Raw genomic sequence first — 18,966 nt, forward strand, 5'->3', positions numbered from 1 at the left:
AGGCAGAGCCCCTCACTGACTCTGTTCAAGAGAAATCTTGATGAGTGGATGGGTGATCGTAGGTTTACCCCGGGAATCATCTCTGTATCACTGCTGGACAGAGGCACAGCAAACTAATGGGTATAGTATTCTCATCCTAAGGGGTGGTGAAAGCCACACACACTCTGGCTAGGCTTATAAATGCCCTAGGGCAGATAGCCTAGTATGAACCTATGAACCTATAACCAGTTCCTGTAGCTCAGAGGAGAGAAAAATTTTTATTCAAGAATTTTCTTGGTGCTGAAGAAGAAATCCTTTTGGAGACAAGTCCTTAACCCTTTCTTTCTCAACCCGTTTGTGAATGTTCCAAAGTGCAAAATATTGTCTCTACCAATCCTGTTACCTTTAATTACTCCTCTGAGTTTTTTTGCTAACTTTGGGAATAAAGAAATCATATAATCACATTCCCATTATTTTCTAAGGTTTTCTCTATCTGGATTAAGCTGTCAGTTCTTTGTATTACACTTTTGTTTATCCACTATACAAAGGGTTTCACAAAATGTCTAGCTTCTATGATAGTTCATTGGAGACTGTAATGCATTCATGTTTTTCCTTATTCAGATGACTTGCTTATGTTGTACAGTGTTAAGAGTACTGACAGAACCCACATTGTAAAAGTAGCCGACTCCAAATCCAGCTCCAGACAAGTGGAGTACCTCAGGGGTCAGTCCTGGGACCGCTCTTGTTTGGCATCTACTTCTCTGACATACAGGCCAACACTAAGGGACTCTGGCTAACAAAGTTCGCAGATGACTGCAAACTGGGAGCCATTACTGAATCCCCAAATTATGTGGATATTTCTACAAAAGGGCCTTACAGAAACAGATGCTTTGTGCCAGAGCCATGGGCTCAAGCTCAATGTCAAGAAATGTATAGTTATCCCTTTTAGGAAAAACCATGTACCCATGAATTACCACATGGGTGGCAGTACACGAAACACCGAAAGTGTGATAAGAGACTTAGGGACACAGTCAGGAAATCCTTCTATGTGGCACACCTCATCACTAAGGACTTTTCATCCAGAAAAAAAGGAGGTCATTGTCCCACTGTACTCATCCCTCATTAGACCCATTATAGAATACATTGCTCCATTTGGTATGTACCTCTCAAGACATCTGCAACAACTGGAAAGACCACAGAAATATCTCACTAAAAGAATCACAGGCCTAAAGCAGATGCCCTATGCGGACTGTCTAAAAAAAACTCCACCTATACTCTGTTGCATATTGTCTACTCAGAGGTGATCTCTGCTTAACATACAAGGCCATGTCAAACCCAGAGCTGTTGGACACGCTACACTTAAAGAAATCCCAATCCCTCAGAAACACACAATTCAGGGATCTAAACCTTGTCATCACAATGAACAAACATGCTGGAGGGATAGGTTCCTGACCCAGAGACTCTCCAGACTCTAGAACAGACTGCCCATACATGTCAAGCAGAGTGCCTCTTTGGCCCTCTTCAAAAGGAACCTTGATGACTGGATGGGAGATAGGAAATTCACACCAGGGATCAAGTCAGTCACCCTGCTAAACAGGGGTCCAGGGAAGTAAATACTGTTGGAGGAAATAGCCAGGGAATTGTTATGTCTAGGCTTGTACAGGCCCTAGGGCCAATAGCCTAGTACCAACCTATGAACCTATAATATACTTAAGTTAATCCAGAGGTCTCAGACTTGAAAATCATAAGAAAGGTAATCAGTATTGCTGGGAAATATTGTGTAACTGCTTCTCTCACTTAGAAATGTACTGTGTCTAACTTTGTGAACAGTAAAAAGTTAAAACTCTAATGTTGGGCATTACTGACTTAATAGTGCAAGATGACTACACACATCAGGCATGCCCCGCCCCACCACACACACACACACACACAAATTTCATGTGCCTTGCTGTCCTTGGGGGTGGGGCAAACAGTACACTTTTTATCTCATCTTAACAGCAACTAGATTCACAGAAGCATTTATTTCTTGAAAATTTTGAGTTGTGATATGATAATTAAGCATCACATCAACAGCGGCAGTTACTATTGTGCTTCTTGGTGTGTCCTAATATAAACAATAGCCGTATGTTTTACACTACTAATTAATTTCTTCAATCAACTTTGATTTCATCATTTAATCTACCTAACCAACATTCTGCATGAAATATTCAGCTTACAAATGAAATAAGTAGAAAAGTAGTCAATGAATGCAATTAAAATGTGCATTCTAATAAGGTCTGAATGGTAAGAAAATGCAAAACAATACAAATACTCGTAAATTAGCAACTTTTTAATGTAATTGTTTTGGTACATAACATGTTTACAGAATATTTACATCTTATTGTTTTCGGATTTGCACCTACATAATTGAAACAAGAACCACAAGGTCTCTGCAAATCACCCAAACTGCTTTCAGTGAAACAGACCTCGATAAACAAGGAGCGCTTTTTAAAAATTGTACACCTCCCAGACATATGTAACACTAAGTTTTAATAGTGTATAACATAAAAAAAGTGTTAGTCCACCAACATAAAGACACTGGCACACAGACGTAATGAGCTTATACTGGTCCACATTCCATGCAAAACCTACGGTAGTCCAATAAGATGTATTACACTACTTTTGTGCTCAGTATCTCCATGTTTTATACAAGTCAGAAGTTTTATCAGCGCTACACATTTTACCTACTCATCAGAACTTATAATAACTATACTACATGTGTTACCTTAAGTTGCTGATGCAATCGGATGACAGACAGAGCACGTCACAAGTTAACCCTTTTAGCGACCTGTTTTCATGCCGTGCTTTCTCATTGGTTTACTAAATAGTCACTGCGGCGATTTTTAGTGACGATTTCTCAGTGCTATTGGATGCTTGTTTGGCAGTATGGAATAGTTTGTTTCCAAGATGGCTACAACTGTAGGATGTTCAGAAGCAGAGGTGTTGGGATTGTTCACGTGTGTTGGTCTTAGTGACCAAAAAGCTCGGGAGACTTTGAAGAATGAAGTCCTGAGCTCAACCTTAAGGGATGCGATTCTGAAGGTGGGGCGATTGTGTTTACTGTGATGACAAGTTCCATCAATTTTATCTGACTGTCACAGCATTTCTTTTGCCGGTGCGGAGCTGAGTAGTAGAAGGAATTGTACTACTAATTTGTGTTGCTATAGTATGTTGGTTCTCTGTTTATAATAATCAGTAAAGTATTCTCCCCATTCTGAGAATTTTCAGGATAGTGCTCGCCAAATTTAATGCTGTTATACTGCATGAGTGAAAACGTTTTAAAACTTTTTTAACTTTGTCCTAGACTTGTGTATGTCTTTGTTGTGGAGAGAACATTTATTTTTTCTTTAAGATACTTGTGTTTCCCTTTAATAATTTTAGGTCCTGGGTCAGCTCTGCTTCTTGGGGCGAGGAAGATTGGCTGCTATGAAGCAGTGAGCCAGTTACAAATATTTAAAGGATTTATTTATTATTTATTTACTTACATTTGTTGATCGGGGAAATCCGACTGGACACAGGTCCTTTTTCAGCGGAGGCCCGGGGAGAAAAGCTCCACAATAAAAACAACAATTAAAAGCAACTGATTACAAGTTGCAAGAAGTATAGGTAGGTTTTGTTTAACAGTAGTAGTAAACAGTTCAAAATGAAATTATTTAGTTAAATGGTACAACACTTTTAGCATTAGGTTCATAGGTTGATACTAGGCTATCTGCCCTAGGGCATTTACAAGCCTTGCCAGAGTGTGTTTGGCTTTCGCCACCCTTCTTAGATTAGTTGAGTGTCCCTCTGTGTAGTAGGTCACAGAAGATAGCCCATTTAAGGTTAGTTTACCGTGCCTCTGTCTAGCAGTGACACAGAAGAGATCCCAGGGGTAAATTTACGATCTCCCATCCAGACGTCAAGATTCTTCTTGAAGAGGGTCATTGAGGGGCTCTGTCTGACATGGATTGGGATTTTGTTCCAGAGTGAGGGGAGCCTCTGTGATATGAATCTGTCCCTCCAGCATGTTCTATTTATTTCTGTGCTGAGGTTTGTCACTGGAGCGTGTAGTTCTGATGGATTTGGATTTCTTGAGGTGGAGCATGTCCATTAATTCTGGGTTGGACATGGCTTTATACGTCGGGCACAGATCGCCTCTGAGTAGGCGGTAAGCAACTGAGTAGAGCTGGAGTTTCTTTAGCCTAACTGCGTAGGGCATCTGTTTGAGTCCCTTGATCGTCTTGGTGAGGTACTTTTAGGGTCTTTCTAGTTGTAGCAGGTGTCTGGTAAGGTACATCCCAAATGGCCCATTGTATTCAATTATGGGCCTGATGAGTGATGAGTAGAGGGGCACAATGACCTCTTTTGATCTAGATGTGAACCCCTTCGTGATAAGGCGGGCTATATAGAATGTCTTTCTAACCACTTTGGCAATGTGATTGTCAAAGGAGAGATTGCAATCTACTTGGGTCCCCAAATCCCTAATTACTTCTTCCGTACTTAATGGATTACTGCCTATGTGGTAATTTTTGGGCACTTTGTTTTTCCCAAAGGGGAGGACTATGCACTTTTTGGCATTTAGCTTTAGGCCATGGCTCTGGCACCAGTTATCCGTCTCTGTGAGACCTTTTTGGAGGATGCTTGTGTCAGCTGGCGAGTCGATTATGGCCCCCAGTTTGCAGTCATCTGCAAACTTTGTCAGCCCTAGTCCTCCTGTGTTAGCCTGTACCTCCGAGAAATATATACCGAACAAGAGAGGTCCCAGGACTTTGCCTTGTGGGACGCCACTTGTAACTGGTTTAGAGTCTGACATGGCACCTGCAATTCTGACCATGTGGGTTCTATCCCTAAGCCAGTTTGCAACCCATCTTGTGACACAGGGGTTGATATTTAAGCTGGTGAGCTTATTTATGATGCCCGAGTGGGGTATTGTGTCGAAGGCTTTTGCAAGGTCAATGTAGGCTGTGTGGACTACCTTCCCTTCGTCTATGGCCTTGGTGACTGTTTCAAAGAAATTTACCAGGTTCAAGAGGCAAGATCTGCCCTTAACAAAGCCGAATTGGGTAGGATCCAGTGTTTGGAGGTTCCCAATGTCTTTGTTTATGAGTTCCATGATGATACGCTCCATAGCTTTGCAGACCAGGCTAGTTAGGCTTATAGGGCAATAGTTTCCGGGGTCCGTTGTGGCACCACCTTTATGGAGTGGGACCACTGTTGCTGTACGCCATTCTTTGGGTACATATCCTGTTGTAAGGCTGAGACTGAACAGTGATTTTAAGTGAGGGTTCAATTCTTCTTGGAGCTCATGTAAAATGCAGCTGGGACACCGTCCGGTCCCATTGATGCTGTGTTTTTTGCTTTGGAGAAGGCAGCTCTCACCTGTGCATCTGTGATGTCAGGGAGGCTGCACTCTGTTGGGATAGTCATTTGCTCATTTGGGGGGGGGGGGGGAGAAGTTTGCACTGAACCTGTCTGCCAAGATGTTGGCAATGTCTGTTGGTTCAGTGTATTTTTTGTCGTCTTCCACTAACTCGGAGTATATCTGGGAGTTTCCACCCAGGTTTCTGACATATCTAAAGAAAGCCTTGTGATTATCTTTAGCGTCTTGTGCAATTTTTCTTTCAAAGCTAGCCTTAGATGATTTTATGAGGGATCGTAGTTTCTTGCTAGTACTGATCAGAGTTGCCTTCCCTTTCAGGGATTTTGCTCTATCATGTAGTAGCTTCCTCCTTCTGTTGTACAGCTTATTTATGGCTGGGGTCCATGAGACAAGTCTCCTGCCTTTGGAGGAGTGTGTCTTGGTTTTATTTGGGATAGCACAATCCATGCATTCCTGTAGGTATCCATAGAATGTGTTTGTAAAGGATTCTGCGGTTTGGGCCGTATTTTCCACTGGCCCTGGGGCTTTGAAGGATTCCACCTCAGTTTTGAGAAGTGGGAAGTTTGCTTTTGAGAAGTTTTTGACCGTGGTTTCCTTTGCTGGGGGTGGGGACGGGATATGGATGTCCATAGTGATTAATTTATGGTCAGATCTTACCAATGAGGGGTATACAGTCCCCATGTTGGTGATGATCAGGTCCAATATGTTTTCCCCTCTTGTGGGAGTGGTGACCAGTTGTTCCATAGCATTTGAGTTTATAAATTCTAGGAACCGTTGGGCTAGGGTGTTGGGGCTTGAGTAGTGCTCCCAGTCTGTGTTTGGGTAGTTTAAAGTCACCCAATATAATGGTGTTTGGAGAGACCTTCATATTCTCCAGTGTCTTCAGGAAAGCTGAGTGGGGTTCCTGAGTTTGGGAGGGTGGTCTGTAGCAGGCTACAAACTGGAAGGCAGTTTTGCCCACTGTTAGTTGCACATGGATGGTCTCAGATGCTTCGTGCAGTGCTACTAGCCAGGAGGTATGGGTATCTTTGAATATGGATACTCCCCCTCCTCTTGTGGTTCGGTCCGAGTTTTGGGGCTGAAAAGCATGGTATGAGGTATAGCCTGGTAGTGCTGGGGTGCTCTCAGGAGCCTTGAACCAGGTTTCTGTTACTGCACAGATATCGATATTCTCCATACTGAGGAGAGCCTCGAGTGCGTGCATCTTGAGGTTTAGACTTCTGGCGTTGAGCAGCATTGCCTTTAGTTTCTTTTTCCTTGTGTTGTCTAAGGAGGTGGGTTTGTCTTTTGAGCCTTGCCTAAAAAAGGCACTATGAGGGTGGCAAGAGCCTTGGCCAGTATTCGAAAACCCAGGGGTGACAGGTGCAAGCCGTCCCTAGTGAAGCAACGGGGCTTGTCAAGCATGTCATCTCAGGCTGACAGACACTGGATCCCCTTTGAGTGACACCAATACTTTAGCCAATTGTTGAAATTGATCATTTTGTCTTTATACTGTGGTATCATTCTTGGTGAGGGTAAGATGCTACTCAAGGTCAGGGTCATACCGGCCTGGGCCACATGATCAGAGAGCTCCTCTATGTCTCTTTTCATGTAATCCAGGGAGGTACGTCTCAGGTTAATAGCTGAGCTAGCAGCTATTACCCTTTAATAACAGTGGCTAAGATTACAGCTGAGATATAGGTTTACAAGCAATGTATTTGGCTGCAATCCGAGGTAGAGGGGTGGAAGAAAGGGATTAGAGAGGATGGGATAGAGATGTTAGAGAGGTTTGTTACAGGGGCATGTCCAGTGCTCTTTTAGATGAGATTTTAGAACAGCTTTGAAGTTAGTGTGTGATGACACCGATGTTATAGTGTGAGGAAGGGTATTCCATAATTTTGCTATGGAAAGGAGCTGTTTTAATTTATTGTTGGCATATGTGGTGAATGAATGTTGATGTCAGTGGTTGTACTGTACTGTGGTAGGATTTGAAAGTTGCCGACATCTTGTTGTCCCCATACAAAATGTGGACGCTAATATTGCTGACTGCTACTCCCACCTTAACTACTGCATTGTTCTAGCACCTTCTTCCATCCATTGTAAGTGTATTGCTAAATTTGAAAAAAAGCTTCTGTGGTGAAATAAAAAAAAAACTCTTGTGGTAGAATTGCAGTATCGACAAACTTTACCAAAAAAAAAAAAAACACCTGCTGGTTGTAATCAATAAATCAACCACATTATAAGTGATCTCAAAATATAAGCAAACAACTCATATATGTAAGATCATGACCTGCAGAGCCCAGTAAGAATTAAACATTTTCACCTTATCAAGAGAAAACCGTAAAGCCTTTTCCGCAGTGTCAATGATTTTGGGAACGATACTCATAATTACACCAAACTGATCTCCAGTGGACCACTTATTCTGTCGTGGTGGTCATCACCGACATATTAACAAATACATTTAGTTCAGACTTCTCCATGTTGCTCACCTCACTCCATTTAATCCATGCTACCCCTGTAATTACTTCAGAACAAGTATTTAAAGACCTTTCCAAAACCAAAAACACTAGCTTTATGGGTCTGAACACCATAATACACTATTTTCTTGTTGGCATAAAACACTGCCTGACTAGCTCTCTTAAATTTATTAAGTTTCAGCTGGGTAAGTGGCCAAGGCTTAAAAGATAACTGTTGCGGTACCCACTCCCTAAGGGTGGTCTTGCCAGAGAACTAAAAAACATACTAATAAAGTTAATTAGTTTATAAAGTAATGGAATGTATCATGAAGCTTATCAGTGGTGATCTTTGCAGCTTACAAGCCTTTGATCTTAACCAATAAGGCTTTGTGAAAGGTAGGTCCTTGCTACTAAATGTGGTAGCTTTCTTTGAAAAAGTCACTGAAACAGTGAATGATGGAAGATTCTTTGAGAAAAACAGTGAAGTAGTGGATGACTGCAGACCAGTGCACACTAGCCATCTGGATTTAGCCAACTCCTTTGATAATGTTAATGCTCTGGCATTATGGATAAACTGATGCAATTAAATACTAACCCTCAAATAACTTGTTGAATAGCAAAGGGAGTCTCATGCTGGGTCCACACAGTCAGCAGTGGTGGCATACTCCTGGAAAAACAGGTCACTGATAGGTGTTCCATGGGCTTCTGTTTTAAGGCTACTCTTGTTTAGCATTTGTTTTGTTTATGTCCAAACTAATGTTAGGAGTCTGTGGCTGAATAAATTTGCTGATGAGTGCACATTTCGAGCAGGAATCAACATGCTAGAGGGCATCCATATCCTGCAAAAATCTAACTCACAGTAGCTCTTGGGGATGTGGTTGTTCAGTTTATAGAAATGTAGTAGTTTTTGCTTTTGAAAAGCAAGAAGACCCCTGCCCATGTCTCATGAATGACCCCCCCCCAAAAAAAAATAGCTTGTGGATTAAGAGATTTAAGTGCATTTATTACATTATTGCATTACTCTGACTCAACATATCCACAAGTATTAGGAACTTGTCCTAATTTAAAGCAGTTAATATCCAAGGGCATATCCTATAAACCTAAAAAATATTGTCCCTCTGTACTTCTTCCTTATCAGACCCATAATAGAATATAATGTACCCTTTCTCAAGTATCTTTCTATGAATATTTTCAAGTTAGAAAAAATATAATCCCACTATCACCAGAAAGTCTTTGTCATGAAATCCCTAAGCTGCACAGAGCATGATAAACTCTATCCCTATATTTAGCGTGTTGCTTTTTGGTAGTGAAGCTTGCTTAGCTTGCATAAATGGAAATTACTCTGTCCTGCATGACCTTTTTTCATGCTTTGAAAAATGATTTAGCACTATTAATAGCCACTCTATGGATTTAAGTTTACATTGTAATATTATCAAATTTTGTTTGTAGAGCCTTTCTACTAAAGGAGCCCCTGTTTATGGAAAAAGTTCTCCTTCTGTATTAAACTGATTCATTCTCTCTTTAGCCTGGGTGAGTGGATAGTGGCTAGGCTACTGATAGCATAGTGTACTCATATGAACCTATAATTTGTCGTAAAGGCTTTGGCAGAGTGTGAAACAGACTATTTTTGTATATGTAGCAAAAGTGTTTGGCTCTCTGCTGTGTTGCAGTGGTTCACAATCTGCCTTCAAGAAAGAAATTTCTGTATAGATTTTAAGAATCACCAGTTCAACTCTTTGCTAGAAAACCTAAGGATACTTCAAGGCTTGTTATTGGCTTTCTTGCCTTTTACCACCTTTCACTTTCTCTGCAAATTTTTATTTGTAGATGACATGGTCACCTGAATCACTAATCCAGTCATCTTCCTAAATTACAAAATGTTAATCTAATGACCTATCTTAAATTTGCTGCAGATTGCATCAAATGAAGTTGTGGGTCAGTCACTCTAGATAATGCCATATCCATGTTGTTTGTGACATAATTTGTTTGTTATCTATTGACATTTGATTATCGGGGAAGTCTTACTAGGTAGTAGCCTATTTTCAGCAGAGACCTGGGGAGAAAAGCTCTGCAGTATTACAAAACATTTTAACAACAATAATTTTGCAGTCTTCAAAAATGATACAAAAACATTTACAGTTTAAATAATTATCCCAAATTAGACATGATATGAAAACACTGATAAGAATAGATACAAGTTATACAGCAATGATTTAATAACGAAGAGAGATTTTGGCCAGTTTATCGAGAAACTAACAGTACATTAGTGTGATAAGAACAGTAATTGTAATATGCAGTGAGGAAGTTAGTGAAGAAGGGAGAGTGAGAAGGTGTAAGGTATCCGTAGATATTTGACATTTAGGGACATAGTTTATCCTGGTGTTGAGCAAGAACAGAGACAAATTTTGGTTAAGAAGCCATTCAGAATGGTTTTGGAAGGAGGATATTTATCTGATGAATACAGGTTCCAGCCCTTAGCAACATGGTAAGAGTGTAGATGCCCGGCAAATTTGATAAGTTTGTGGACAGGTGAAAAGGATATACGGTGGTAAACCAAAAGTCAGAAGTGAGTATGTACCAAAAGGAGCAGCAGAAAGAACTCCAACTTCAGGAATGCCAAAAAACGTGAGTGCACTGAGGAAGGGTTTTCCCAAAAGCTTTGCAATAAAGCTCATGTTTTTCAGCATTCCTGTAGTTGGAGTTCTTTCTGTTATACGTTTGTGGACAGACAATAGTTTTTGGTCATTGTATTGTAATGACTTAGTGAGAACATAGTTGTATAGAACGATATTTAGTGCTGGATAAGCAGATGGATGCTGGATAATCTTATAGACTGTAAGAGAGGCTGTGTATATGTTAGTTGATGCAATAGTTCTAACCAATTTAGGCTTTTATTGCAGTACAGTGATGGGTTCTGAAAGGAGTATTTGCTGCAAATTCAGCACCTTTGTTGTTCAAGTGTTTTTAATACCTGGCGGTTAGTAAGGATAGGAGTATCATAAAGAAGTGTGGGAAGAAGGTAATTAGTGACAAGTTTAGTTTTAGTTGCATTGATGAGAGATTTTTTTGGCTCTCTGTTTACTATTGAAATCTGATTCCGCTTTGGTCGACCGTTCAGAATGTCAACACGAAATGCTGAATTCGGAATTTCGAAACAGCAGCCAAGGCAAAAATGAATACATAGACATCCATAGTTCAGTGTGTTCGACATAGGAGAAGGTGATGCCACTCGCCTCCTGTTATGTACATTAATGTACCGTTACACTCTACAGTCAACGGTACATTAATTCTACTATTTGCACCCCCCACACATTAAGTATACTAATTCTGGGATCGCACTAGAGTGAGGAAATGGGCTAATTCCCTGTTCCTCACTGAAGTGCGATCTCCCTGCACAATGTCAAGCCCAAATAATCTAACTACACTACCCGTTCGCTGTAGTTTAGTTGATGCATTTTGGTTCGACATTCTGCCGACTTGAAAACTGTGGTGCCAGTCGACTGATGCAGTTTCAAGGTTTTCAGTGTAAACCAAGCTCCCTTAGTTTTTGATGTTTCTCTTATGCAATTTTGCATATGCAAGTCAACGTTAAGATTATTATTCCTAATTATCATGAGAAGTGACTTTAATGGTTGTATTAGCAAGAGTGAGGACTTTGAATTTAGTTTTTTTTTTTTTTTTTTTTTTTTTCATGATGAATTTGGTGGGGTAGCAGTTTTTCTTTCTCCTTTTTTTGGGGGGTGGGTGGGTTTGAGCATGACGTGAGTTACAAAACCGTATTTCAGTTGCTGTTAAAGCTTCCCGAGTATTTTTTTGGAGGTATGCCATGTTGTCAGATGTGCAAATGAGTGCAGAGTCATCTGCATACTGTATTATGGAGGCCTTTTGTGCGGACGGTGTTGGTGAGAATTTTAGAGGAGGGGACCAACAATAAAGCCTTGTGGTACACAGATGGTGACTGGGAGTTATGAAGGGTGGGTTGAGTGCCATTTTACTAACTGACACCTATTGGATAGGTAGCTCTTGAACCACAGGATGGGCTAAGAAAGAGACCTATTGAGGACCTTTGAACTGACAAACTGTGTTTAAAGCTTTAGACAAGTCTAGAAAAGAGGAGACTAGTTTACCATTATCTGTAGCTTTATTCACAGTGCTTTTATATAGGTTAGAAGTGCACTGTTAGTATGGGAAGGGCAGAAGGCTTGTTGTGTGGGGGATAGGAGTTCTTTCCTCAGGAGATGTTTAGCAATTGTTTTTAATACAGTTTTCAAGTATTTTGCTTTTGGGGGGGAGGTAAAATTGCTCTGTCTGATGTTAGTAATGTGTATTGAATTTCCTCCTTTGTGCATAGGGATAATATGTGATTTTTTTTTTCTCCCCAGAGAGGGGGAACATAGGATTCCTGGACTGACGTATTTATAAGGATTGAGATAGGGTAGACAATGCTATTGGCTGCTATTTTAAGGTTCTTGCTTGGAAGATCATCGGCTGAAATAGACATGGTTTGAGTAATTTTATGTAGAATGTGGGTGCAGGTTTGAAGGCGAGGTGGATGTGATGGTATGTGGCTTTTGGGCAGGGTTGGGATTAGGTGATAAGGGAATCCTTTGTTAGACTATTATGTAATGTGATTGCTATACTGAGTTGCATCTAAGGTTAACAGAAGAGCAATATGGTAACTAAACCGCTGCTATTCACTAGTCTCTATTTATTCTATATCTTAACAGTGTAGGGGTTTGGTGGTGGGTATTTATTATTTATCACTGGATAATGGGTATTGAATGTGTATATAATGTAAACTACCTCTTGCATGTCATATGTGTTGTTTTCTTTCTTATGTTATTCTTTGATACTGCTGTATCTACGTTATTTGAACTGCATTTCTGTTGTGAGCTGACATTTGTAATTTCGTTTAGGCTGCACTTGTGTGGTCCTAAATGATAATAAAGTTTCTTTTTCTTTTTTCTTTCTTTCTTTCTTACCTGTGAAATACGAGTTGAATTGTACTGCAATTTCGAGTGGTGAGTTATTGGGAGAGGGTTTAGGGCTGAATTTGTGGCAGGGATGCAAGATTTCTTTTGTCCATAATTTTTTAGTGTTGTGTTTACTATTATTCTGAAAGTTGTTATAGTATAGTTTTTTATTTGCTTTTTAGTGCAGTTGTGGTACATTCTGGGGTTTTTGCAGTATTGTGGTGTTTTATATTTTTGCCATTCTTTCCCTGCTTTTTCTCTATCCTGCATTAACATTCTACTCTTTTTGGATAGCCAAATTGTATTATTTATATTTGTCTCTGGGTCATCAAATGTAATTGATCGATTATGGGACTAGATAGAAACAACACCAAATGGGTGCAGGTTTAAAAAGTACTCTGGCAAGTCTGCAGTGAGTCACAGTGCTGACACTCCAGGTAATGTGAATTGCAGATGATTTTAAATATCCTAACAAGCTGTATTACTAACAGTAGGCTAATATCCTAATGAAAACAAAAATAACCTCTGAAAAAATATTTTGAGCTCTCTTACTGCTTGCTCTTGCTATGGGATTTGCTGGCTGGATTCTGCTAAAATTCAAAGTCTAGTTATATTTGCATTCACAGTCTGTCGCATACAGAAACTTGCAGAATATACACTGATGAGAGAATATACTTTGCAGCATCAACTTTAGAGAGCAGTAACCAATAACTTTTTATAATAAACCAAACTGGACAAATGTTGCAGCTTAAAAGTACTGTTCCAACTTTACTTCTCATATAGTACAGATGATGTGAGAGATATACCATTTACCTCAGGACCCCTACCATACCTCTAACATAACTAGATTTAATATAGACTTTTTATACATATTTTAGTTAAACACACACCCTCTTGGTTTTGGAAAGATACTGGCTTGATGACGCAAATGCTAACACATCTGTTCTTGTGCAAATGCTGATAAGTAAACTGTCTTCAAGAAAACGCCTTGTGGATTAGAAAAGCACATTTTTAAACTTTCTTAGAAAAGCATGTCCTGTTGTCCAGTGAAAGCAGATTACATTCTTGTCATGTCTGTAAGAAGTTCAGCTTTCTTGATGTGTGTGTGTAATACACTTATAAGCAAGTTCCTTATTTTTTTAAGCCACAGTCATTTAGTACGGTTGCTGATCACCTATTACTAGACTCTGTTTCTGTATTTAAGCAAACTTTTTCTTTCAGCATATTTACAACAGAATTAATTTCAGCCTTAAATTCATAATATCTAACAGCCTGGCTGGGAGGGTGACTTAATGGTTAAGGTGTTTGCCTTACAAACCCAAGGTGCAGGGTTTGAGTCTCACAAGGGATAATTGGCTAGGCTTAAAATGGCTCATAAGAGCAGTTAGCTTAGTAATAAACAATGAACCTATGAACCTCTCTTAAAATTATGTTCTTGAATGTACAGTCATATGCAGGTCTAATACTCCAGTGAGAACTTTGCATCGTTTCAAGCAAGTAGGGAACATGTCAGCAATGTTAAGAAAACAAACTGTAAACTGAGTGTGCTGTATAGAATAAAACTTTTTCTGACACTAGGCAGGCTATTTCAAACTGGTAATGCTAGGACTTCTTTATAGTAAGGTAGCATAAATGTTCGCTAGACAAACTCAATGATGCCTGTTGTACAGTGCAGCCTTCCCTCATTAACACAGCACTGTAGTTCCTTAAAGAAGTTAAACTGGTTTATTAATTTTCTGGTTACTCATTTTAACACACTTCATTATCACTGTGGGAGCCAAAGCTGCCTTCAGCAGTCACTGGGCCTGCATACGTAGGTAGCCAGTCTGCTGCAGGATGCACATAAGTTTACCTCTGGATGATTTGTAGGATCATTAGTTCATGTACAACTTATCGTGCCTTTGGGATGTGGGAAGGAGAGTGAGTATTTGCTGAAAGCTGCAAGCTCCACATAGAAGGCACTCCAGCTGTGAAATGAACTGGAAACCAACCAACAGCATTACTAATTTCTGCCATCTGTAACTAAACTGGGTGACCTGCAAAAGTCACTATTGGTGCTCAAAGTATTACTTTAAAACCACTGTCCAGACTGTATTAATGGCACAAATGAGAAAACTTAGGGCCTCTACTCAAAAGCACGACACACTAAAAAGAAATTACAAGATCAAAATAGAGTTTTTAGTCACTTCATAAATACTTGCAGTGTGGAATTAACTTCCTAGTACATTTTGGACAGCATAAATGAGTACTGAACTTTTTATTTATTTAAATTTGTTTACTGGGTAGGAGCACTGGTTATAGCCCTTTTCAGGCATAACCCAGGCTTTGCATAAGTCAGCATACAAGCAGAAAAACATTTTAAAAGAGAAACTGTACAGTATTTACAAGTATAATGAGTGAGCTATTTTGGAAGTGTAGGTACAAGGATGAATAAAAGCAATGGCAATACATTTATGGCATTATATTCACTTGTCACTATCTGTGAATATCCAGCAAAGCAATTATTTCATGGTCTTCTGTAATATAAATTTATTTAAATGTATTTTTTCTAAATGCATTGACCCAGGCAGAGTGGTCACTCATGATTCATGTACTACCCCATTAAACAGGGTGTGCGAGTGTGTGTTGTATACAACTCACTGAATAACACTTGTACTGAAAAACAATTCAGTCAAAAGGGCTAGAAGCCCATTTGACTGAAAGACCCTTTAATCAAATTCAAATTAAATGATGACAATCAAAAATTCCCAAGGAATAAGTACACAGCCTTTTGCAATGGGGCCCCCTCCACCCCCCATACTTAAATATACCAACTTCACAGTTGCACAACTGTATAGAGAAGTGAAAATGCCATACACATAGAATCCCCTTCAGTGCTTATATACAAACCAGGTCAACAAAATATATATGTGTATGTATATGTGTGTGTATATATATATATATATGTGTATATATGTATGTATATATATATATATATATATATGTGTGTGTATGTATATGTGTATATATATATATATATATATATATGTATATATATATATACACATAAAGCAATGTCTTGTCAGACACACAAACATATATATCTGCTTCTGTATTTCAGAATTACATGTAGTGTAGCCAAACTCTCATTTATTGAAATAGTTTTTTTTTTTATCATTTGGACTCTCCGATTTTCTCATTCAGTGAAGTTGTCATTAAATAGCTTAATTTGAATTCATATAATGTGTACAATTTGTGTGTGTTTAAGGAATAGAAAGGAAGGGATAGATGTCTATAGTGCATAGATGCTGCTTAGTGATGAGAAGAAATAGGTTAATTTATTTTTTCAAGCAGTCTCTCTGAAACATTTACAAGTGTTAATGAGATGAAGGTGCTTTTTGACTTTAGATCTGAAAGCTGGATATTCTGTTCCCCCTTGGAGATCTTTTGGAAAATGGTTCCAATTTGCCGGCATAACTTTTGTAAAAGGGTTTTTATTGATAGGTGTTTTGAACTGAGGTCTCTTGAGTGTCATGGACGACTTCTTTCGGCTGTTCATTAACCAATTGTAACTTTGAGGAATAGTCCTTGTCTTCAACTCTAAGTTTGTCAAAAATGTGTCAGAGCTGAATAGTGTTCTGTGGTACTTTTAGTCTGGAAGTAGTGTACCTGTTCTTAAATGCTAGAGGGTTGGCATAATGATTAATATTTTAACTTTACAGATAAAAGGTACAGTGTTTGGTTTTGACCTAATAGTCTACAAACTGATAACCTATTTAATTGGTTCATATGTAAATATTAAGCTATTTCTGGGTTTGGGGTGGCATAATGGTTAAGGTGTTTACCTTACAAACGCAAGGTGCAGGATTTGATTCTCAAATGGGGTAATGAGGGAGATGCAGTGGTGCAGCGGTTAGTATTGTCTGCTCACAGCAAGAGGTTCTCTGGTTTGATTTTTGGCTGGAGTACCTTCTGTGCAGAGTCTGCATGTCCTCACTGTATTCCATTGGTTTTCCTCCGGGTGCTATGTTTTTGTTCCACATTCCAAAGACACGTGGCAAGTAGATTCTCTCTCTCTCTAAATTGGCCCTAGGTGTGCATGTGCAGTATGGGTGAACTACAACTAGTGGTGTAAACCTTGGCTCTAGATGATTGAAGTGATACCCCGACCCCTTGTACAAAAATGGGGAAAAAGGGGTTGAGGCTGGGTGGATGGCTAGGCTTAAAATAGGCCACGAGGGTAGTTAACCTAGTACTAAACTATGAACCCGTAAAATTAAAGGAAATACTTGCATACTGAATTGCTCAGTCTCGCAGAAATGTAAAAATTAGTGTTATTTCTGACTTTCAAACTGGTAAAGTCAAATGTCATTTAAGATAGACATACGGTAAACAAACAATTGTGTGCCTTAGCTGTATTGTATTTATTGTGTCTTATTGCATTGTATGCCATTTCATAATATGGGTGTTGTTCTTCCCAAGTTGGGGGGCCCTAGAAAATTCCAAAGTAAGTAACACACTGTCACCTCCCCTAAGCATGTTACAAACTTTTATAAGTAGTATGCACAGACTGACCTGTAGCTACAATGTTCTTACATTACAGCAGTGGGTTGGCCCATCTACCAAAGGGACATTAACAGTTCCAGGCATTTAGTTGCAACAAGTAATCATTACAACTATGTGTACAGGGCTGGACTTGGGTGAAATGGTGCCCTAGACACTGCCTACTGTTTCAGCCCCCCCCCCCCCAACACACACACGCATCCTCCAGTGCTCTCCCTACCATGCACATGACTTTTTTCTTCCTTTTCTCAGATTTTTGGCTTACTCTTCAGCTTTTTTAAGAAGCTATAAGTTTCTCTGTGCTCTGCTGAGAATTTTTAAGTTTGTGTTTTATTTATCTTCTTCTGTAAACACAGTCTTTTCATCCAATGATGACGTGAACAGAAGTTATGATTAACAAAAGAAATTCACTTTGTTGTTCAGCCTTTGTTTTTCTTGTATCCTTGCAAACGCATCTTCCCTGTTCAAGACAGTACAGTAATAATAGTTTATGAAATATCTCAGTTAAGTCATTGCCCTCTGAAGCCATAGGTGTTACAGATTTAGAGCATTTCCCAACCTTTTAATTGAATAATGGACTAAAGGTGGGGAGAGGTCACTGATGGTGTCCGCCACCCAGCTCTGTTGATTGTAGAGGGGTAGGTTGCACAAATCCAGTGTAAGATTGATTATTAATATGTTTTATCATTTCTGGTTGGGAAGGTGAACAGTTGGGTGAAACCAAAACAGGTTAATTGATAGGGGATGGCAGGTTGAAGTTAATAATGGAGTAGTCTATGTTGAAGTCACTTAGTATGATGGTTTCATTTTGTGTATTGTGTGAGATCCAGTCTAGGATTTCTAAAAGGAATGGGGCATTACCATGAGGAGAAATATAACTGTGATGCATATGCTCTTGTATTTGTTGAGGTGTAGACGTGAGAATTATTTCAGCATTGTTGAAATTGGGTAGTGGATGAAGTTCAGGGTGTTATTGTACAGGATGGCTACTCTTCCAGCTTTCTTTATGTTTGTAATTTCTTATATTAAACCCTGGAGAAAGGATGTCTCCATCTTTGTGTTGGGTTTTACCCAGGCTTCAGTAGCAATATGTATGTCAGGGTGTGTGCTGCTATGCATGCATGTAGGTCAGGTAACTTGTTTTAAATACTTATGAAATTAAGATTCATGAGAAGTAGGTTGTTGTTGGGTGTAGTGGGAGGTGGCTGGTGTAGGGTGGGTGTGGTAATAGTGTAGTCTGGGAGCCTGGTTTGGTGAGGGGGTCCAGGGTTAGGATGGATGTCCTCCAAGGACAAGAGTGATTGAGCAGTGGTTGTGGTAAGACCATTTTACTGTTTATTTTTCAGCTTTTGGTTCTGCATGCTGGGTTGGTGTATGTTTCTTTGATATATGTGCATTTGATAAGGATTGGGATGAGACAGGTTATAAGCTAGGAGATGCAGAATAAGAGTAAGTTCAGGTTAAGGGTAGATGATGTGAGTAGGGCTTGGCAGTGGCTGTAGTATGTAATGCATGCAAGCAGGGTTGGAAGAAGTATGGGGGACGTTTAGTGGATTAACGTGTTAAAAAGTTAGGTAGAGTGTTGGGAGTAAGAGAGAAGGGTGATTTATGTGCAAAGTAGAATGTGGTAGTGAGTGAT

General features: G+C 39.5%; 1 protein-coding gene across 1 annotated transcript in view; it reads left to right on the forward strand.

The window, feature by feature from the left end:
• The first annotated feature begins 2,878 nt into the window (after nucleotides 1-2,878).
• Nucleotides 2,879-18,966, forward strand: part of QARS1 (glutaminyl-tRNA synthetase 1) — a 1,547,311-nt gene continuing 1,531,223 nt past the window's right edge. Inside the window, exon 1 of the mRNA XM_044078737.1 lies at nucleotides 2,879-3,060. Within this exon, the coding sequence (XP_043934672.1) occupies nucleotides 2,926-3,060 (135 nt within the window). The 5' untranslated portion in view covers nucleotides 2,879-2,925. The remainder of the gene's footprint in view (nucleotides 3,061-18,966) is intronic.

This window comes from Protopterus annectens, chromosome 7.part1, assembly GCF_019279795.1.
Source record: "Protopterus annectens isolate FY-2018-M chromosome 7.part1, PAN1.0, whole genome shotgun sequence".
Taxonomy (NCBI): Eukaryota; Metazoa; Chordata; order Ceratodontiformes; family Protopteridae; genus Protopterus; species Protopterus annectens.